This window comes from Neophocaena asiaeorientalis, unplaced genomic scaffold, assembly GCF_003031525.2.
Source record: "Neophocaena asiaeorientalis asiaeorientalis breed wild unplaced genomic scaffold, Neophocaena_asiaeorientalis_V1.1 scaffold381, whole genome shotgun sequence".
In the NCBI taxonomy this organism is placed as follows: Eukaryota; Metazoa; Chordata; class Mammalia; order Artiodactyla; family Phocoenidae; genus Neophocaena; species Neophocaena asiaeorientalis.
The window spans coordinates 3,044,480-3,067,601 of NW_020172812.1; the positions used below are offsets into that span (position 1 = coordinate 3,044,480).

A 23,122-nucleotide genomic window follows, 5' to 3' on the forward strand; every position below is an offset into this window, starting at 1 on the left:
AACATGGGGAAATTAAACCTGCTCAGTTCCTGGGTCTGGAGACAGGTATTCAGGGAACAACTTTAGGTATTTCTTTGAATTAGGTTGTGTAAATGTGTCTCAGGGCAAGCGGCCTGGGAAGGCCCGTGTGACTGAATTCTGGACGCACAGAGAAAGCCCCTTGGCTGTCCTCAGTCTCACATCTCATTACCTTTTGGGGGGTTGGGGGTGGAGCAAAGTTTTTTAAGCCCAAGTTAAAAAAGAAACGGAGAATTAAAAAAAAAATCCAGGAGAGTAATCACAGGATAAATTTATCCTGAAGTCTAAATGCCAGGTTTTGAGAGTGGAAAGATTTTTAAATTTCCCCACCCCCCTGAATGGTGGGTGTTTCAAAGAAGAGGTCAGTTTGCCTTTGACAAGGAAAAGAGAAAAGAGGTAAAGAAAGTGGGCCTGGAGGTTCTGAAGTTAAAAGACTTAATTTTCTTCTAGGAGGGCTGTCTTCCCACAGTCTGATAACTAGACAGGCTGATGGTCTGCAAGTGTGTTGGGGGTGTGTGTGGATGTGGGTGTGAGTGTGTGCATGTGGGTGCGTGTGTGTGAGAGTGTGCGTGTGGGTGCATGTGGGTGAGTGTGGTGTGCGAGTGGGTGGGTGTGGGTGTGAGTGTGTGTGTGAATGTGTGTGAGTGTGTGTGTGTGGGTTAGTGTGTGTATGAGTGTGTGGGTGTGGGTGAGTGTGTGAGTGTGTGGGTGTGGGTGTGAGTGTGTGGGTGTGGGTGTGAGTGTGTGTCGGGTGTACACAATGGTGTTTGGACCCCTACTGACCATCTCCAGGGAGGCAGCCATGCGGGGGCCTGCTGTTTCCCACGGCTTCCAGGGCTGCCTCTTCAGCAAGGGTGGGGGGCCCTCTGTGAGCTGCCCTGTGGGCCGAGTGCTGGGCCTCCCTCGGGTTGGTTCTGTGCTCCTCTCTCCCACACCTCAGCCCCACTGGGCTTCGGTCAGGATCCTTAGGTCTCTTCAAAGGAGCTTGTGCAGAGAACCAGTAAGTCGTGGCAGGACCAGTAATATGTCCATTTCCCTGACGGGGTGTTAGGACAGCCTCAGGGCTGGGCTGGAGGCTTCAGTGTTACTTCCCTATCACTCTTTCATCAAGGCCTGCCGAGCCTTGCAGAGCTTAGGATGGAAGGAAAAAGTAGCACAAAGTGGTTTATGCGTAACATTGCGGCAGAATGGGTGGAGGCCGAGGCTGGTGTCTCCGTGATGGGGATAGTGGCCCGTCCCCTTTTCATCTCACCCTTACTGTCTAACCCTGTGAATTATTACACGTGATTCTCAGTCTAGGCACCTCTCTTTACCACTAGAGTATGTGCCTCTCTGTGGGCTGTGTGGCCTAGGTATGGATATTGGGCTTTGAAATTAGATTTCTAGCCGTGTACCTGGGCAAATCACTTCAGTTCTGTGAGCTCCAGTTCCTGGTCTGTAAGATAGAGCTTACCATGAAGAGGTAGGGTGAGCCTTCAACCAGGATGCCTTGATAGATAAGTGTGCTTGCGTGGTGTCTAGCGCAGGTAAGACCTCATTAAATCCGTCACTGTTGGGGGGATCATTATTACACCGGGGATTCTATCATCCCTGGCTGCTCTGCTTGCATGGGCTCAAGAGAACACATCTAGAAATCCCACAAATGGGTAGATCAGTCAACATTGCAACGTAATGCTGCAAATGTAAATGTTGCAAATGTAAAATGCCTCAAGGTGACTCACACTTCTCTCTAAAATGTTTATTTTATTCACTCAAGAAACATTTATTGAGAACCTTCAATTGGCCAAATGCTCTTCTAGAAGGTGTGGTTTGATTGGTGAAAAAAATTTATAAAAATCCCTGCCCCTGGGAACCTATTTTCTGATACCTGAGCCTCCGTCTTTTCACGTTTCATGGTTTTTGATTGATTATGAATCTCCTTCTTTATACAAGGAGAACATGACAGAGCTCTGGCCCATCGAGAACCAGGGCTGGGATGGAGGCAGCTATTGGCAGCAGGGTGCAGTAGAATGCATTTTTGTGTGCCAGGGTGCAGAGCAAATATTTGAAGCCTCACAATCTCGAGTTCACTAATTTAGAGAGCTTCCTCTATTTTTTAAACTCTGCACATTACCTAGCACCACGCCCTGCACATAAGAAATGCCCAAGAAATTTTTCTGATTGGTTAATTTAAAGGATATGAATTTCTTTGTTGTAGAGAATCCATCCTATGAATTTTCTATTTGAACTTTATTCAACATAAACGCGCACACACACGTACACTTTCTTCCTCTCTTTGTTCCTTCCAATTAACTTTTCTAAGCCAGACACAGTGAGGGTCCTCAGGCTACTAAAATGAATAAGACGTGGTCTTTGCCCTCAAGAACCTCTCCATAGCTCTAGCACCTTATAACCTGCAGACGTGCAATAAAAGCACAAAGATATTTGTTCCTCACTACTCAGCCATAAAAAAAAAATGCAATAATGCCATTTGCAGCAACACGGATACAAACTATAGATTATCATACTAAGTGAAGTAAGTGAAAAAGAGAAAGACAAATACCATATGATATCATTTACATGTGGAATCTAAAATAAGGCACAAATGAACATATCTGCAAAACAGAAACAGTCTCACAGACAGAGAACACACTTGTGGTTGCCATGCGTGAGGTGGGGGGAAGGAGAGGGATGGACTGGGAGTTTGGGGTTAGTACAATAGCTGCAAATTTTTACATTTAGAATGGATATACAATGAGGTCCTACTGTATAGCACAGGGAACTATATTCAATATCTTGTGGTAAACCATAATGGAAAAGAATTGAAAAAGAATGTATATATGCATAACTGAGTCACTTGCTGTACAGCAGTAATTAGCACAACATTGTAATTCAGCTATACGTCAATAAAAAAATAAGAAAAAAAGATATTTATTCCTGAGCCATAGGGCCTTCTGCTCACCTACACAGCCAAATATCATTTTCTGAGAGAGAACACTGAGATCAGAAACTCAAACACTTCTTTGTGGGCTTCCCTGGTGGCGCAGTGGGTGGGAGTCCGCCTGCGGATGCAGGGGACAGGGGTTCGTGCCCCGGTCCGGGAAGATCCCACATGCCGCGGAGCGGCTGGGCCCGTGAGCCATGGCCGCTGAGCCTGCGCGTCCGGAGCCTGTGCTCCGCAACGGGAGAGGCCTCAACAGTGAGAGGCCCGCGTACCGCCAAAAAAAAACCCCCCAAAAACCCCCACTTCTTTGTAAAGTACCTCTTGCTTCTGAACGGTGCTTTATGTCCTTAAGAGTCCTCTTGCAGAACGTGGATGTCTGTGTAAGTGCATGGTCAAGAGTTTTGGCAGAAAGGGTGAGCAGGGCTGAAACCCAGTTGGTGCTCCTATCATCAAGCTGTTACCCTGGAGAGTGGCTGCATCCATCCATCCAGGGGCACCATCTTCTCCCCCAGGACAGCTCCTGGCCCAGGGGTGTGAGATGGACCAAAACTGGTCCTGGATATTTGCTTGGCACAAGATGGCAGCCTCTCTCCTTTCACTCCCCTTCCAGGAAGCAACCCCTGCTCCATTGCTAAGCTCTTGGGGATAGTGGATTTTCTTGCTGCATTTCTTTTCTCCCACACTGATACCTAATGCAAGCTCTCTGTAAAGTCCCAAGGCAAACAGTAACCTTCTCTGTCTTGTATCTAAGTTGATCTCTGGTGCCTTGAGTTAATGCTAGTCTCCTCTGGGATCAGCCTTTTCTTTGATTTCTGAACATCTATTATGTTACTTTCCAGATCAGAGATTCTCACATCCTGCCTTTCACTTGCACCTCTTTTTCCCCAGTAAGCTCCTTCTGAACCCACAGGCCTCACCCTCATATATCATCACACCCAGAACAGGACTTTCTTGCTTATTCCAACCCACCACGTTCTCTGCTTCCTTCCCAGCTTCTCAGGTCTCTCAGGTCTCTGAATGTTTGTGGGGCAGGGTTGTGTCTGGTTGATCTTAGATCCCAGACCCAGTCACTGCTCCCGGCGCGTGCCAAGGGCTCAGCCAATGTGCATTGGATGAATGGATGGAGAAGGCCCCTCACCTGAGCCACCCAAACCCCAAACTCCCACCCACCTCCTGTTCAGCCAGCTATGGAGCTCTGGTGGCCTGCCTCATCACTGCCTCTCCTACGCTCTCCATTCCCCTGGCCGCCATCCTAATTCAGGCCTCCGGATTCACACCTGGAATTTTGTACACTGTCCAGCTAGTCTTCCGTTTTTCCTTTCCTCATTCTCTCTCCCTCCTTTCCTCTCTTCCCTTTCATCTCTTCTTCCTTTTCTCTCATTTCACATAATATCCAGTCCATCCTACGATAATACTGCTAACAATAATAGCTTCCATTTAATGCCCATGTTTTAAGAGGCAGACATTGGCTGGGGCCCGTCCACTTATCTTTGTTAATCCTTATAGACTGGCCACTCCACGAGCTATGTATTATTATCACAGTTTCACAGAGAAAGTAACCGGCTCTCAGAGACAGAACACGATTCACCCAAGGCTGCATATGTAGAAGCCTGTGCTCTCTGCTACCTCACCCTGCCCTCTCTTTGTCAGCACTGTGCTGGATGTGGGGGATACAGGGTGAACAAGGCTAAGCATGAAAGCAGAGCCCCTGTCTTCTTAGAGTTCAAGTGGAGAGAGAAGACAGAGTAAGAGAAAGCACCAGGAGGGATGATAAGTGATTTGAAGGATATGTGTCCCCAGTTAAGAGGGAATAGAGCCCAGGGTGTGACTCAGTCTGGCTGGGCTGAGAAGGCTTCTCATGGGAGGTGTGGCCGGAAGTAAGTCTTGAAGGATGAACAAGAACATTTCAAGAACTGGGCGTGGGTGAGAATGGGTGGGGAGAAGAGTCCGGCAGAGGGAATGGAATACCGTCATGGATGGCGTGCAGAATGGGTATGCAGGAAGAGAGCAGGAGATGCAACAGGAGAATCACAAAGGACTCTGATCCCCATGGTAAGGAGTTTAGTCTTCATCTTTTAGGATGAAGATGTTGGAGGGTCACTGAAGGCTTCTAGGTCAAAGAGTAACATGATCAGATTTGTGTTTCAGAAGGACCATGTCACAAACAATGTCATCAGTGGATTAGAGATGAGATTGGTAGGAGGGAGACAGGACAGGGAACTATTGCGGCAATCCAGGGAGAGGATAAATGGGCCAAGAAAACCAGGTAGGGGTAGAGAGAAGGGATCAGAGAGAAAGAGAGCTATTGATTGTGAGGACTGTAGGAATGGGTCAGCCTTCTGGTTTGGCTGGTTGACCGGGGAAAAGTCAGTCACAGCAAACCATAGAAAAGCAGGCTTGGGTGTGTTTGTCACATAAGCCAGGGGAGCGGTAGGAGGTAGGGGGACAAAGACGGTAAGTTCAACTAGCATCACGTGACCTGGAGATCCTTACGGAGGTACCTGCGGGCAGTCGGGTAGATGAGTCTACAGCTCAGGAGAGGGTGTCTGGGGGTAAGCTATGTATATTTTACTCCCTTTTCAACTTTATTTAAACAAGGTTCCCAGACTAATGCACTGCTCAGATCAACATATTGAGAAAATACCTTCAGTGGTTTTCCAGCTTTGATTGAACTATTCCCATCTCACATGTTCGGAGCCTCTAAAACAGAATCTAAACTCATGCAGAGTTGAGAGAAGATGGAAGAAATATCTCAGAAGTAGACCCTAGAAGATTTTGTGATTGATTTTCTGTGGGGGGAGGGTGGAGTCAGAAGATGAGAAGATAAAGAGAGGAAGTGATAATGCCTCCCAAGCTGACTTCCCTGTTTATACTTCCTCCTTTAATTTTTTTCTCGCTCCAACTTGGGGCAAAAAGCAGTTACCTTCTACTGCAGAAACAGCACCCCTGAGACTGTGGAACTTCTTTCATGTGTCTTCTTTCTATGTCTCTTCTCACCCTCCCTCACCTGCAGACCAAAATGCAGCCTTTGCGGTTCAATTACTTAACTTGTCTCTATTTTATCATGAACCTCCCTTGCTTAGGTACGTGAGATGGCTCCCTGTTAGCTCTCAGATCAAGGTTGAACTTCTCACTCTGAAAAGAAGCTACTTTTCGGGACCTTCCAGTTTGATTTCTCTCTTTGATGAAATGCTACCCACACCTTTATGGCCCATTTTGTCTCATGCTTGGTAATGGTACTATTCAGATTCCCAGAAGTGCCAACCAATAGACCTTTCTGTGATGATGGAAATATTCTCTTCCTGTGTTGTCCATTACTGTAGCCATGAGCCACATGGGCTGCTACTGAGCACTTGCAATGCGGCTGATGTGACCGAGGAACTGAACTTAATTTATTTTAATTCATTTCAATGTCCGTATCCAGTCACGGCAAGTGGCTACAGTACTGGACAGTGCAGTGCTGGGGGCTTGTTCTTTTTTTATCTACTAGAGTACGGGTGGGTTTCCCACCTCCCTAGAGTGTTCTGCAAACTCTTAGCAACTGCCTTCCAGCTACCGGCCTTTTGCTGGTCTTCCCTCGGCCCCCACTCCAGCCCACAGCCTGGCTCAGACCTCCTTCCCGAAGGGCTGGGATCGTGCGCTCTGTATGTGATGACTGGCTCACAAGCAAAGCTTATCACGGTTATTATTTTCATTATGAGAAACAGCTCTAGAAATAGTAACAGATCTCTTTGTTTACTTTATCCGGGAACATGTCACACCCACAGACAAGAGAGACTGTTCAAAGGAACGAACGAGGAAAGTCGTCAAAAACAAGTCCGACTCAGGGTCCACCAGGCTTTCTTCTCTGCTATTTGAATCACCTCATGATAGGGCTGGCCGATGAGCCATACTGAGGGCCGAGGTGGGAGACGGCTCTGATATGGGACGGAAGGAGCCCCTGCTTCGTTACTGTCTCATCAGAACCCCTGCTGTCATCTCCCCAGTGTTCAGGCCTGATTGGAGCAGTGTCAGTTTGCTCTGAGCCATCTGTGCTCAAGGCCCAGTGCCCACAGTCATATCACGTATGGTGGATGTATGGGTGAATGGGATCGTTTCTGAAATATAACAGATGGTTAGCCAAGACCTTGATCCCATGCATACGGACAAAGTGTTCACCTACTTGTCACAAGGACATCAAGACCCTTCTTGGCCAAGTAGGAGAACATAACATTCTCATATCTACTCTTCCTTCGCCAGGCCATTCTGCAATGCACAGATGCTTCTAGGGGGAGGTTTTGAGTGTTGCATATTTGTTTTTGCTATTATTGTTTTGGCCACTACAGAGCATAAAAAAGTTTCCCAGAGCTATCCCAGCAGCTGAATTCTTCTGTGCTGGGTTCATTCTCTTCAGTCTACGGTGTCTTTTTGGCCCCCGCTCCCCCTATCCTACTTCTCCAATTCTTGTTGGAGTTCTTCAGTTTCTCCCATTTTCTAGAGCAGTCCGAACAGTTCCTGTGGGTCTCTGGGGGTAGCCTGAGTCTGCGGGGACCTGAGTCTTCACAGCCACCACGTGGCACCCACCTGCTTTCCTCCTCTCCTGCGCTGGCTCCTTTGGTGGTGTCACCCTAGAAGCCTAGAAGACCTCCCTCGCAAGTCTGATACTGCTTCGGCTGGCTGAGCAGAGAAGTCACACTGGGCTGGGCAGAGCCTACCGAGGGCAGGGAAAATCCCCGTGCGTCTGCCAGAATCCCTCACTCTTCAGAAATTCTGTGTGCCAACCATTCTTTCCATCTCTGCCCTGTTTCTAGCACGAATGTGAGTCTTTCCATGTTACAGTTGCTGACCTAGAGAGACACAGAGCTGGGTACGGTTCTTCCAGTTCCCTCCTCCCCACTGTATTCCTGCCCAAACCCTCCTCTGTTTCCTTCAGATCACTTAAACAGCCTTAGAGCAAGTGACCAGCTCCAGAGTGGCTGTTCTTTGAGTTACAGATGGAATGTCTTTTTTTTTTTTTTTTAAACATCTTTATTGGGGTATAATTGCTCTACAATGGTGTGTTAGCTTCTGCTTTATAACAAAGTGAATCAGTTATACATATGTTCCCATATGTCTTCCCTCTTGCGTCTCCCTCCCTCCCACTCTCCCTATCCCACCCCTCCAGGCTGTCACAAAGCACCGAGCTAATATCCCTGTGCCTTGCGGCTCAGATGGAATGTCTTGAAGATTGCAATGAACTGAAGATTAAGATCAAAGATAAAATTCTTAACTGGCGTGCCGGGACACATGGATATAAAGCAAACCCTTTGCTAACACACTGCTAAATTTTCATCAAAATGTCAAGTTACTTTTTACTGCAACGGGGTATGGGGGTATCTGCACTCTTATGATATCTGTCTCATAGGAGGTTGAATCAAGTGTGTCTTGTGCCCTGGTGTATAGCATAGGATGATCTCTCCAGTCCCTGGTGGGAGGCGAGGGGTGACTGCAAGTTGGCACCTTGGGAATGAGGGTATGTGACAGGAGCGCAGACCACTTGTGGGGTTGAGGGAGCCCAGTAAGGGTAGAGTCCACTTCAGACAGCAATCCAGGATGAGCTATGTAAATAGGGTGATAATTCCGGATCCAGTTAGACTCAGTGGAAGAAAGACTCTGTAATGCTGTATAAAATTCTGGTATTCGAAAGCAAGTCATGAATATAAATAAAAGACAAAAACTATAGGCCTAGAGGGAGATAGAAAGAAAGGCATCAAAAGCGATGAGAGAAGCTGTTGATTCAATGCATTGAAAATGGGAATAGAGGAAGAGGGAAAGTTTGACAGTGTAGTAATATTTTGAAACGAAGACGGAAGTTTAGGAGGTTCTCGAAGATGATCTCCATCTTCGCAGTAGGAAGTAAAGTCATCTGTTGATAAAAATAATGAGTGACATTTGCTCACCTTGGACCAGGGACTGTGCAAAGTGGTTTATATATATTAACCTGTTTAATCTCCACAACAGTTCCACAGAATAGGGGCTACGATGATCCTAATTTCACAAGCAAGGAAACTGAGGCTCAAAGTTGCATAATGTACCCAGGGTCAAAAAGCAAAGAAAGGAAAAACTGGTCATTACCAGGTGAGATGAGATTGGATGAGAGTGGAGTTGGCTTAGTTCAGCTTCTTCGTGAATGTTCTGGGGACTGACAAAAGCTGGATAAAGGGATTATAAGATGGAGACTTCCTTGCCAGGAGGAGAATGCAACCACTGGGGACTGGCAAGTGTGGAGCATACCGCATAAGGTCGAGGAGACACGGAGCTCCAATGCGGTTTTAAGGGAACTGTTGAACCAGCTGCGAAAGAAGGAAGGGGAGAATCAGAGGAAGGACATGTTGACTCCCAGGGGACCACAGGCCGGCTGATGGATCGCTGTGGAGAGGAGGAAAGGCGAGGTTATCCTGGGTGGGAGTTACCATGGAGACAAGCTGCAGACACCTGGATCTAATCTGATGAGAGGCAGAGCTCTTATGTGAAAAACAAAAGCAAACTACAGGATGCAGTGGGTTGGGGAGGTCTGGATTCAAATTCTGCATCTGTGTCCTGGTGGCAGATTCACGTCATTTTCAAATGCTTGTGTGCTGTCAGCCCCATGGGAGGGACAGCCCAACTGAAAACGTAGTAGGAAGGCAGCTACAGGGAGGCCCTTGGTCCAGCAGAAAGGGCTGTGAACACTCTCCGTGGGCGGGGAACAGAGAGTACTTGAGGACACTGGGCAGGAAGATTCAGGAGGTGCTGGCATCCTGCATGCTGGCTGTGTTGTCAGGGGTCGGGGGGCTTTGGGGGGCCGCTGGGGCAGGGCAGTACTGGACAGTGAGGTTGGGGAACACAGTGACTCCTTGTGAGGAAGAAGCCAGGCAGCTTCTGACTGCCTCTGCAGCTGTGTGGGACTCACCCTGAACCCTGAGAGCAAGAGGCATTATTTTCTCCCCTCTCTTGTCAGATATTGACTCCCACGCAGGAAAAAGGAAGCACCTTTTGTCAGATGCTGCGGCCACTTCCTCTTCAGAAGGCTCCAGCCAATCTCTGGCTTTGCAGAACGAGGGCGCTGACTCCAGCTGCCGGACCTTGAGGGTGTAGGGCCCCAGGGCAGGCACTGATGGGAGCCAGCCCCTCGGCTAGCCCGCTGGGTTCCGGGGCATCCTCTCTGCTGCAGATCTGGACCCCTGAGCCCGGCCTAGCTGGGGCCCAGCGCTTCCCGGCCCCTCCCTGCACACTGCTCACAGCCCCTGTCAGCCCGCCTGTCTGTCCCTCTCCACAGCTCGGTCAAGGAGTGTGATGACCGGAGAGCAGATGGCGGCCTTTCACCCCGCATCCATCCCCAACCCACTGGAAAGACCCATCAAGATGGGTTGGCTAAAGAAGCAGAGGTCCCTCGTGAAAAACTGGCAGCAGAGGTACTTCGTGCTGAGGGCACAGCAGCTCTATTACTACAAGGACGAGGAGGACGTGAAGCCACAGGTACCAGCCTGGCTGTTTGCCCCCTTCCCAGGGCTATCCCCTCCTGGGTGCGGGAGGTGGGTGGAGCCCCGGAGAGCACTACAGACTCGCAGGGGGGCTTCTTACTAGGATGCGACCCCTGTCCATTTGAAAGGACTTCTCTCTCTCCTTCTCACCCTTTGTGAGATACATAAACTGAGTTGCAGAGATGACAGGGTGATCTTCCTTCACGGAGCCCCAAGATGAGCGCTGGGGCTCTTCCTAAACGCAGCGCTAAGTCAAGGTTGGCAGCGTGGTCTTGATGGGAATATGGAGCACAAGGGCTCAGGGAGAGTGGATTTGGGTTCAGGAAAATTGATTTGGGGCTTTCATTTATTTGTCTGTTCAATCAATATTTATTGAGCATCTACTGTGCGCCAGACACTGTTCCAGGGAGTTGAAATAACTCAGTGACTAAAACAGATAAGCACCCCTGACATGTGGAACTTAGAAGATGGGGAGGGGGGAAGCAGAAAGATAAACATAATCAATAAGAAAATTACGTGGTTTGTTAGAAAATGACTAGTTCTATGAGGAAAAAATAGAATGGGCTAGGAGGATCAAGCATTTGGGTGAGGTGGTACAATTTCAAGAAGGGTAGCCAGAATGACTTCATGAAAAAGGGGACATTTGAGCAAAGATTAAGGAGGAGAAGCAATCCGCCAGGCAGATCTCTGGGTAAAGAGCACTCCAGGCAGAGGGGACAGCCAGTGCAAAGGCCCTGAGGTAGAGCATGTCTGATGTGTGTGGGAAATAGCAAGGAGGTCAGCGTGGGAGCAGCAGAGTTAGGGAATGAAAGGATCAGAGGAGATGAGGTCAGAGAGTGGAGCGTTGGGGGTTGGGACGCAAATTGTAAAGGACATCGTAGTCCACTGTAAGGACTTGAGTCTTTACACTGAGGGTGATGGCAGGCCTTGCAAGGTTCCCAGCAGAAAGGGGTCATTCCTGGGTTATGTTGTAAAAAGATGGTTCTGGTTACCACGCTCAAAAATAGATCCAAGGCTGAAGGGAGGAGGTATAAGGGTAATTTAGGTGAGAGGTTACTATGTTTAGAATCTCAGTGGGCTGGAAGAAAATGATCAGATCCCTGATATACTTGAAAATACAGCAAACAGGGCTTCCAGATGGAGTGGATGGGGCTAGAGAGGGCTTTGATTGTAAATCTTGGGCCCGGGTCTTTTCTTCCTGCCTCATTGATTCCTCGTGGCCATCGTGGTGAATGAGAGCAAAAGGGGATGCTGTTAACAGCTGAGAGACCCCAGGTGTAAATTGTATGTCTCAAGGCAGCCAGGAGGACTGGACACCCTTTCTAGAGTCATGCCTGTGGAGGTGGAAGAGTGGGCAAGGAACTTATTAGGGAGGACAGACTCTAAAACTTTCTGGAGCCAGAAAAAATGCCCCAAGAAGGGTGAGGATATTGAAGGTGGATGGCCGGGTAAGCAAAGAAGAGAGAAGGTCATTTGGAAGAGGACAGTTCTCTCTAAGGGCAGGCTTGAGGCTCTGTGAGGCATCGGCAGTGCCCAGTTAATCAGGCCCCCCACTCAGAGGGCTGTGAGTGTCTGTCCCTGCAGAGGCTGGAGAGGGGCCAGAGACCCCACCACTGCCTGGGTTCTTGCCCAGTGTCCTGTGCGTGGTAACCAGACTTTCTTCACTTTATGAACAGACCCTATCAGAGGCAAGCAACTACAAGCTAAGATGGGGTTCCTGGTACATTAATAGCCGAGGCAGGAAGTCTTCCCGTCTGAGGAGTGTGAGGGAGATGGCAATAATGTGTTAGCCTTCCCAAAGCAGCAGAAAGGGAAGTTCAGTGAGGCTTACTTCCGTGAGGTGTAGCAGGGAGCTTGTGTTCTTTTCCTGGCTCTACTACCATCTGGCCGAGTAATTATTTAATTTTTCTGGACCCCTCATTTTGTCTTTTGTAAGATGAGGCAATCATACCTGGCCTGCATCTGTCACAGGATTAAATGATATGAAGCACATGTAAAAAATTGTTTTGTAAAAATATAAACGGATGTCAAAGAGTAAAATAAATTATTGGAGGTCCTGGCTTGTCTCCCTTACTTTTGGAGGAGGAAACTCTGAGTCCTCTCAGGGTTAAATTAGTCTGATAATTAGGTAGAGCTTCTTCTAGAATGACAAGTATGGTTTATTTTTTAGAAAACCTATTAATGTATCAGACCAATAGGTCGAGATCAAGAAGTCAAATGAGAAAACCCACACAACCCCTAAATAGATGGCTGAAAAGAGCATTTGATAAAATCCAAAACTCATTTCAGATATAAAAAGTATTTTTTTAAAAAGGAATAAAATGATAATTTCTCAGAATATTTTATTTTATATGGATGTGAATATCTCGATTACAAAAGCTATATGGGTATATAGTTGGAAATTTGGAGGAAGCAGAAAATCACAAAGTAGAAAATAATAATTATCCCTTCAGTAAGAAATAACCACCTAAATCCTCAATTCTTCCAGTTTTTTCTATGCATGTACATTTAGAAACTCATCTAAATGCAAAATTAGTATAATAGTATTCTTTAATTAAAAATTAACAATATGTCTTGAATATTGTCCAGTATTATTAAATATTATTCTACAATGTAATTCTTAGTTGTGGCCAAATAACTTATTTTATGGACATTCTATAAGTTATTTAACCAATTTCCTCCTAGAAAGTAGTTGAGTATTTGGGCTGATTTTTCTATGTTATTATAACAAACAAGAATTAAGTGGATATCCTTGTAGACTTTTCATATATCCATCATTATTTTATTAAGATAAAGAAAAGTCTATTCAAAATAAAATACTTTCATTATGCTATCATTTAACATTGTTTTGGGATTCATAGACGTTGCAAATATCTAGATGTGAAATGAAAGATATGAACTAAATTCTTGGGAAAAAATAAAGGTCTATTTCCACACTATGTTTCACACCATTCATGATTCTGGATGGGTTAAAGACTTAACGTGTGAAAACGAGTTCATAAAAATCCTAGAAGAAAGTGTAATTATCTGCGTGATCTTTGGGAAGCAGGTGTTTCTTAAGCATAGCAACAAAGACAGCACAAGGAAAAGACTGATTTAATTACATAAATAGAAACGTCTGTACTTTAAAAACCAAAATAATAAGGTGAAAATGCAAAAGTAAACAGAAAAAATTGTAAACAACTATTCTTCCTATTTAAAATAGTCGCAAATCTTATAAGAAACAGCAATAGGAAAATGAGTAAATGACATAAATGGGCAATTTCCCAAAGAAACGTAATAGCCAAAAAGCATATGTAAAAACTCCACTCAGTCATAATTAAAGACATGCAGTGGAAGTTAATGAGATACCATTGTCCCCTTATCAAAATGGCAAAGATTTTCTAGAAATTCCAATGTTAGTAAAGACCAGGGAACAGGAATTCTCATGCACAACTGGTGGAAATGAAAATCTGTACAACCTTTCTGGAGGGTAATATGCCTCTTAGAAATGCAAATTCTTTGACCCTGCATTTCTAATGTAGGGGTTTATAATAGTGATGTGGAAACAATGCCCGGTGGTAGGGGCTAAGTTATGTGAGGCAACTTTTATATATCTATCCGATAGGATATAATTCGGCTGTTGATGTCTTAAATTAATACTTTTTGAAATTGAAAGATGTCCATAATATCATTGCTTTGAAAAAAAGCAGTTAACAGCAGGGGACGATTTATATGCTAATCCTATTCTTTTTTTTTTTTTTTTTTTTTTTTTGCGGTACAAGGGCCTCTCACTGTTGTGGCCTCTCCCGTTGCGGAGCACAGGCTCCGGACGCGCAGGCTCAGCGGCCATGGCTCACGGGCCCAGCCGCTCCGCGGCATGTGGGATCCTGCCAGACCGGGGCACGAACCCATGTCCCTTGCATCGGCAGGAGGACTCCCAACCACTGCGCCACCAGGAAAGCCCGCTAATCCTATTCTTGAGGGGAAAAAAACAATGAATCTGTAATTTATGGGAAAAGGCTTGGAAAGAAGTACACAGAGATGTTAACTGAGTTATCTCTGAGTACCGGAGTTACACATAACTTTTACTTTTCTTCTTTCTCTATGACTAAACTATAAATTAGTTGTAAATTTAAAAAGAACACACATACACTCTGATTCCTAAAAAACTCAAAAAACAAAAATCACTCCAGTAATCTTAAAGCAATCAGATGAAAAATGCCCTCATGTATACTGATGATGTGTGCAGCTTGGTGCAGCCTTTCTAGAAAGCAATTTGGCCAGATTTCTGAAAGCCAAAATATATCATATCCAGAATGACCCAGTCATTCTGGTTTTAAGAAGCTATCCAAAAGAAATAATAAGATATATGCAGTGCTATTTGTAATTAGAAACAGTAGACCAAATGTCCAACAAAGGAGAATGATTAAGTAAATTATGGGGCCCTCTATGATGCACCCTTGTATGTGCTCTTCGAGGGGACCCTGGGGTTCAGGAGAAGGCAGTCTGTGCAGTTTTTCCTCTGAGTTCTCAGAAGGGTCTGTCTAGCCCTAACAGTATAATGCCCTGTAAGTCCATGACCTAGCTTCCTATAACTCATTCCAAAAGTTTCTTTGTCAAGGAAGTTGTTTAAAACAGAATCTCAGTGAATTGCCCTCAAGTCTCTGCTACAATGATGGTTTTAGACAGTCCTGGCTTAGATGTTCCATTGCCTCACCTGCTTTCTCTGAAGTTAGAGCAGAGAGTTGTCTATCAGGGGTGAGCTGGGAAATGTTTAACCAGCAGCCCTGTGGTAGGGGAGTTGTTTTGGACACAGCATTTGCCAATTTCTGTTGTGTAAATACTCCCACTGTGGCTGATTCAAGCTACCAACATCCCTGAACACAGAGTTGAGAAGAGATGTACAGTAGCAGTGTTAGGTAGTATTTCTACCACACAGATAGATTTGATGTAAATGACCGTACGAACAGAAATAATAGTAAAATAGAGCAAATAATTAGGTAAATAGAAATTTTTGTCTTTTCTTTTATATTTATATGAGATGATGGATGTTCACCGAACTTATTGTGGTGATCATTTCATGACGCTTGTGGGTCAAATCGTTGTGTTCTGCACCTTGAACTTGGACAGTCTGGTATGTCAATTGTGTCTCAGGGGAATTGCAAGAAAAAAAAAGAAAAAGAGAATTAGAAAGTGATGAATTCTGAGTAGTACTACCTTTATTTTTAATATAAAATATTTCATTGTAAGTTCTTATAGTTTAACTTTTAATAATGGCTGTGAGTTATGTCACCAGGATAAAACACTATGTTGTTTTTTCAGACAGGAGGAAGCACTGCCTGGTAGGAAGATAAAGAAAGTGTCATTTCAGGGGTACCTGCCTCTCCTAAGTTTGTCTCTAAACGGTTATTTGATAGTTTTATCCAAAAACAGTAAAAATAAAATACAAAGTATGTAAATACCGTTTATTGAACACTTACTAGGTGCCAGGCTCCGTGTTAAATTTCCTGAACATACCATCCAGCAGCACAATCTAAGGGTCATTTTTTTTCTGAGGCCACTGATATTATTTAAAGATGGCGGGGAGCATGTAGGTGGTGGTTATTTTTAAGTAATAAAATTAGAGAAGTGTAGGCAGAATTTTTTTTCTTTCCTCTTGTCCTCCTTCCCCCAGCTCCCCTCCTTCCCCTCCTTCTCTTCCCCTTTCTCTACCCCACCCTCCTCTTCTGCTTTCGCTTCTACTCTTTTTCTCACTCAGTCTTAGACATTTGCATTTATAGACCCCCAAGAAACATTTATTCTTTCAGAATTCTGAGCTGATCTGGGAGTTCCTTAAGACTCTTCCTTTATAGCTTTTCTGCTACCAATCCTTTTCATCCACGGTTTGTTCTAGAAACAAGACATCACTGTTTACTCAGCTCAGAATCAGACACCCTACCTACGACAGCTAGTGAAATGTAAATTATGAGTAAGGAACTCTAGGACAATTAACTGTGCCCCCTCGTGCTGTTACTTAAACTTTGAAAGTGTTGGTTTCCTCATCTGTAATGTGGGAGTAGCCATCCTGCCATGTTTCTGATTTGGGGGCTGTTCTGAGGTCTAAGGAGATGTTGCATGTAACGATGCACTGTCCATGGTGGAGCAATGAGCATACACGTGGTGGAAGTGACTTGGTTTTCTGATGACATATTCATGTGTAGGGTCACAAATTCCACCCTCACTCCACCCCTCCCCCACAACGGATCCATGATGCTCCTCCCCTTGCCCGTTCAAGGGACATCAAGCTGCTGGGTCCCAGCACTTCCACTGTGATGGTGAAGAGCACAGGGTTTGAACACACTTCTGAGATGAATTACCATTCTGCCACTTACTAGCTCTGTGACATTGGACAAATCACAGAACCATTCTGACCCCCAGTTTCCTCACTTGTAAATTTGTGTAGCAATACCTTGCCTGGAGAATTGCTTAAAGGACTAAGCAAATAATACACATTCAAGGTGCTTAGCAGAGGGACAGACACCTGGAGTGTGCTGCTCAGAAGCTCTTGCTGCTACTAAGTACTGCATCGCCTCAATGAACCTGTGGTTCAGTCCCCAGTGCCCCCTTTGGCAGCCCGGCAGGTGGTATGGTCCCCCCAGTCTCAGCATGGCCTCCCCAAAGGTCTGGTGTCTTGTTTGGCAAGGAATTTTGGCTCTTGGAAAGTAGGAAGAGGCAAGTGTTGGTGGTGGCACCCTCTCAGTTCATTCTCCAGTCAGAACCTTGTCCTCCTGTCTCTTTAGGCACCTTGCTTGCTGTCACATAGCCGCCACTTAATTTCACCAAGGTCTGAGTGCAGAAGTGCCCCATTCGAAGCTGGGATACCAGCTTTCCATGCTCCTCTCTGCTATCCCATCATTATCCTATCTGTCCTCCAACTTTATTTTAGTTCATAGCTGGTAATGTTTTTGCTTACCTTAAAGGCCTCGTTTTCAATCTTTCAGGGTTGCATGTATCTACCAGGGAGCACAATCAAGGAGATCGCCACAAACCCAGAAGAAGCAGGGAAGTTTGTCTTCGAAGTCATTCCAGGTAGGTGACGAAATGTGGGATAGACGTGCATCACGTTCCCATGTTACTTCTGACCCCAGAAGTCAAGGTTACATTCAGTGAGTCCGTCAACCAACCTAGTAAGAATGCATAATAGTTCTGTATATAGTTAATGGTCCCATACTAGTTCATTAACAACACGTGAACTAAGTGGGTGTGCATCCGTTTGAGCTCTGTAAACATTTCACGAGCACCTGCTTGGAGCCAGGTATCCACTAGGCACTGGGATACTGATCGGAAAGTGCATCATCCCTGCTCGCTAAAAGGAGCTCAGCTTTGAAGGCAAGTGGGACAATAAAATGAACAGTTAAATTATAAATTGAACCATGTGAAGTCGCCATGGTGGTAGGTCAAAAACGGTCGACAGTCAACAGTCTCATATGGTTCATTGTGACCTATTAAGAAATGACAGCTCCGACTTCCTGACCACTTACTGCATGTCAGGCGCTGTAATTTACCTATTGCACCAGTTAGCCGCACACTGGAGGGTGTCTCTTTCTAATCAAGAGTTACCTTCCTCGAATGCATTTGGGGAAAGGGGAAGTTTGTCTCAGTTTGTCTCAAGGGGAGTTTGCTAGTGTCTGTGGAAGTCTGTTGCACTGAGGCTCTCCTCCCTGTCTCTTGCTCCTTCACCAGCCCCCCGCAACCAACAGGAACTACAGAGCTGCTGGTCCAGCTATGCAGCCAGGTTGCTGCTGCCATGCTGACACGGCAGGGGAGACCAATGTCCCCTGAGTGCCCCTTGCCTTAAATTTCTTCTTACCTCTCACACAAGGCAGCTGTGTGCATAAGAAACTTGATGGCAAAGTCAGTGTAGCAGAGAGGGTAGACATGCCCCATCTGGAGCCAGCCTTCCCGGGACCACATCCTGGCCCCGCCACTTACTATGTGTGCAATTGTGATCAATTTTTTTTTTTTTTTTGCGGTACATGGGCCTCTCACTGTTGTGGCCTTTCCCGTTGTGGAGCACAGGCTCCGGACGTGCAGGCTCAGCGGCCATGGCTCACGGGCCTAGCCGCTCCGCGGCATGAGGGATCTTCCCGGACCGGGGCACGAACCCGTGTCCCCTGCATCGGCAGGTGGACTCTCAACCACTGCGCCACTAGGGAAACCCAATTATTTAATTTAATAATTTAATTTCTCTTTGCCTCTGTTTCTTTACCTGGGAAATGGGAACAATGATGATGGTAGTGAGGATTAAGTAAAGAAGTATATATGCCGCACTTGGTGCAGTGCCGAGTGTCTGAAGTTTTGGCAATAACTAGAGGAAATTGTAATGTAGAAACCAATCCCCAAACTGGCTCTGACTATTTATAGAAAACAAAGAAAAACAGGTTGGTTTTTTTTTTGAAAGTTCAGCTCTTCCCAAGTGGCCCCCTCATGGGCACTCCCTTGCTTTTTCTCTGAGAGTCTATTCATTTTTCTTCCTCCTCAGAGGAAGAGCCTACTTTTCCAGTCTCTCCTTTCTGGGATAACCCCACCCTTTTCCCACGAGGTTTCTTCTATCCCTAGGATCCCTCTCCCAGCACAATTCAAGGGATGTGACCATTCATGATGACACATGTCCTCAAACCTGATTTTTCAATCCGGGGTGACCCTATTGAGAGCTCCAACTGCAAATTTACTGTGGACTTTGCAGTAAATTGAAGATTGCTGTTACTGTAGGATGAAGATTTGTCCTCTCATTGTCACTCACAGCTGTCTCCTGGGCTGCTGGGGGAATTCTTGGACAGATTCACACATGTGTGTACGTGTACACACACACACACTCAACTCATACGGACAAACAACAATTCTAAAGCAATAGTATGGCAGGGAACCATTTTCCTAAAGACACCGCCATTCTCAAGGCTCCACCTAACCTAAAATGAGACAATCCTTTATGTTATGATGTAGAGAATTTTCAGTTCCTCTTTTTGTCGTCCTCTTGAGCAAGACAATTCTCAGGGGCCAGCGCTGGCATCAGAAATGGCCTCCCTAATCGGGGTCCCTTCTCTGTGATCACCAGTTTTAGCTGCACAAAGGCCATAGAGAAGAATTTGGTTGTGGTTATGCTGTTTTTCTTTACTTGGAGCAGGCAAAAATTTGAGGCAAGCTTCTCCCTCCCTAACTACCTCAAGCGGAATAATTATCTGTTCTCTCACCCAAAGGGAGTCATCAGGGATGGGGGGGTTTATTCCTTCTGTAGAATAAGTAGCATTTAATTCTCATACTGCTTTCTGAAATGTTACACCAAAATTATTGAGCACCTGCTACGAGCCGGGCACTATTGTAGGAACTGGGGATCCAGCAATGAACAAAACAGCCTGTATGCAGCTTACAGTCAATGTGGGGAGACTGAAGACAAACCAAATAAATGAGAACATTGTACAGTTTTATTATGGGATAAGTATTATGGGAAGAAAGCAAAGAAAGAGAAAGTACTGGATAAGGTGGGGATGGCAACTGTTGATTTGTCATTTGAAATAGAGCGGGAAGAATAGACATCATTGAGAAGGTAACCTTTGAGCCAAGGTGGAAGGAAGTGAAGACGTGAGCCAAGTGCACATCTGGAGGAAGAACATTCCAGGAAGGGGAGCAGCCAGTGCAAAGTCTCTGAGCCTAATTCTTGTGTTCAGGAAACATCAAGGAGGCCAAGGTGGTTACAGTGGAGTGCTGAGAGGGGAGAAGAGTAGGTGATTTGGTCAGGGGTGGGCACAGGTTTTACAGGCACTGGTAGGCAAGTGGAAAAAGTTTAGTTTTTGTGCTAGAAGGATGAAAATCCATTGGGAGGTTTTGCGCAGAGAAGTAACGTGATCTGACTTTTGTTTTAAAACTCTTTTGAGTTGAGACTAAAAGACTAATAATTATTGTAATTATCCAAGTCAGTGATAGTAACAATGCAGGGGGTGAGAAATGATCAATTTCTAGACACGATTTGAAGCTAGAGAGGACTTCATTTGCTGATGGATTGGATGTAGGAAAGAGAAGTCAAGATTGACTCTAAGGTTTTCACGCAAACAACAGGAAGGATGGCTTTCCTGAGATTTGTGCGTGTGACCAGTTTTGGGTGGAAGATCAGGGCTTTAGCTTTGGACGTATTAAGTAATTAATTCAATTTTAATGTTAAGGAAACTAATGTTCAGGATAATTTAGCTACTGCGGTGATAGAGGTGATGATAGGATGTTAAGAGATTTAGAAAAGGGGGTCCCCACTCCATCTGAAGTGGGAGGTTTGAAGGAAGGGTCCTTAGAGAAGATAACATTTGCACTAGGTTTTAAAGGATGGATAGGAGTTCCTTAGGCAGGGGAAGAAAAGAAGGGAGGTTCCTTTCCGACAGGGGTAGCAGCCCAGTAGGTGACACAGGCTGAACAGACTGTTTAAGTCAGAGAAAGTACGTGCCTGAGGGCAGAGATGCTGTTCATGGGCTTTGTGTTAATGGCAGGCAGTTTCCCTCAAAGACAGCTCTTCCTCGCACCCCAATGTACCCAGACATTCATTTTTTCGAAGGGTAACAAAGAATTTTCAAGTTCCCTTTGGTTCTTGTCTCTTGAATCTATCTTAATATTACCCAGCCTCACCTTCCTTACCCTTTGGGATGACTGACTTCTCAATCCATCTTGTCGTCAGCTCTTCTAATCAGAAAGATCAGTCCGTGGAAGCCCTGGTCATTGAGGAACATCCTGAGAGGTGGATATTTCTCAGTGGTGTTGCCATGATGGAACTAAAGGAATCTCTCAGGAATGAGAGAAAACTGAGAAGGCATGTTCTTGATAACGTAATAGACTGGAGTGTAGGCATGGTGGAGAAGGATACCAGATAAAATTTTGGCCAAGGTCAAATTTGAAGCGCTATGGGCTGGTGGAAACTATTGGGAGAAAGACCCATGGCCTTGCCTTGAGTTTGCTGGTAACTTACTGGGTACCAATGGGCAAGGCCCTTTGCACCTCTGGGCTTCATTTCCATTATTTGTAGAGCAGAAATGATGCTAGAGCTCTTCTCTATTACTAAAGGATGTTGTGTTTCCTATGGGATTCTTTAGTTCTGCCCTGAGGGCTTTTTACTGCCCATCTTACTTCTGGAAACACCCAGTTTCAGGATGTTCCTCAGTGACCAGCACTTCCATGGGCTGACACTTCTGGGCAGAAGAGCTGATGACCCAGTGATAAGATGGATTCAGAATCAGGTTGTCTCAAAGTGTAAAAGAAAGTGAGGCTGGGTAATATTAAGATAGGTTGAAGAGACTGAAAACAAAGGCACTTTGAAAGTATTTTGTTGCTATGCAAGAAAATACAGGTTTGGGCCCAACTGGGCGGCTAGAACAGGGTCTTTTCTTTAAGCTTTTTAAAAGTTGAAGTATAGTTGATGTACAATATTATATAAATTACAGGTGTACAATATAGCGATTCACAATTTTTGAAGGTTATACCCCATTTATAGTTATTATAAAATATTGGGTATATTCCCATGTTGTACAGTATATCCCTGTAGCTTATTTTATACCCAATAGTTTGTCCCTCCTAATCCCCTACCCCGTATTGCCCCTCCCCCATCCCTCTCTCCACTAGTAACCACTAGTTTGTTCTCTATATCTGTGAGTTTGCTTCTTTTTTTGTTATATTCACTAGTTTGTTGTATTTTTTAGATATCACATATAAGCAATATCATACAGTATCTGTCTTTCTCTGACTTATTTCACTTAGCAAGATGCCCTCCAAGTTCATCCCTGTTGCTGCAAATGGCAAAATTTTGTTCTTTTTTGTGGCTAAGGAATATTCCATTGTATATATATACCACATCTTCTTTATCCACTTATCTGTTAATGGACACTTAGGTTGCTTCCATATCTTGGGAATTGCAAATAATGCTATGAACATCGGGGTGCATGTATCTTTTCAAATTAGTGTTTTTGTTTTTTTCAGATAAATACCCAGGAGTGGAATTGCTGGGTCATATGGTAGCAAAACAGGCTCTTTTTGAAGGAAATGCCCTGATATTTTGAGAAGAATGGGTTGATGTCCCCTAAAGCAATGTGAGATTTAATAGTATCCTGTAATTGAAAGGGATTGCTGTTATTTTCTTGTACTTTGTAAGACCTATGTCTGATGTGCCCCTTCTCCCTCTCCTCTCCTCTCTCCCGATGTTTCTCTCTTTGTCACTTTCTCTTATTCTTTCTCTTGGTCTCCTCTTCCCACTCTGCCCCCTTGTCATTTCTTCCACCCTTCTGTCCATTTGATAACACCAACCCAAGGCATACTGCAGATGTCTGTCTGCAATCTTGGGTTTAAAGTGAAAATGATAAAGAATGTCCTAACAAACTTCATTTGTCCATCAGCTATGTATCGAGAGCCTACCATTTGCAATGTCTTCATGCAGGCAGGAGGGCAGTAATCCTGAACAGGAGGCACAGATTCATAAGAAAGGCAACTCCCTCCTGAGTTGCTGTTCCCTCCTCCAACCCCACAGCTGAGCTCAGGGTAGCCTAGGAAGGTATCCATGATTGGCGTGATGGACTTAGGTTTCAGAACCGTATGGGCTGAGCCTGTCTCCTCTTGTACTGACACTGCCCCTTGAACTTCCTCTTAATTTTTGATAGGAAATGGCTTCTGTCCTCCATGGGGACAGATCTCAGCCCAAATCATCTCAGTTGCA

General features: G+C 45.2%; 1 protein-coding gene across 4 annotated transcripts in view; it reads left to right on the forward strand.

The window, feature by feature from the left end:
- ARHGAP25 (Rho GTPase activating protein 25) overlaps positions 1-23,122 on the forward strand; it is an 84,661-nt gene that overhangs the window by 29,706 nt on the left and 31,833 nt on the right. For 2 of the 4 annotated variants that reach the window (XM_024741617.1, XM_024741620.1), the window contains exons 1-3: positions 4,847-4,993; positions 10,218-10,417; positions 17,385-17,472. In XM_024741617.1, the coding sequence (XP_024597385.1) occupies positions 4,918-4,993; positions 10,218-10,417; positions 17,385-17,472 (364 nt within the window). In that variant the 5' untranslated portion in view covers positions 4,847-4,917. Of the gene's footprint in view, positions 1-4,846; positions 4,994-10,217; positions 10,418-17,384; positions 17,473-23,122 lie in introns of those variants that run through there. The other 2 variants (XM_024741619.1, XM_024741618.1) reach the window with 1 other exon arrangement.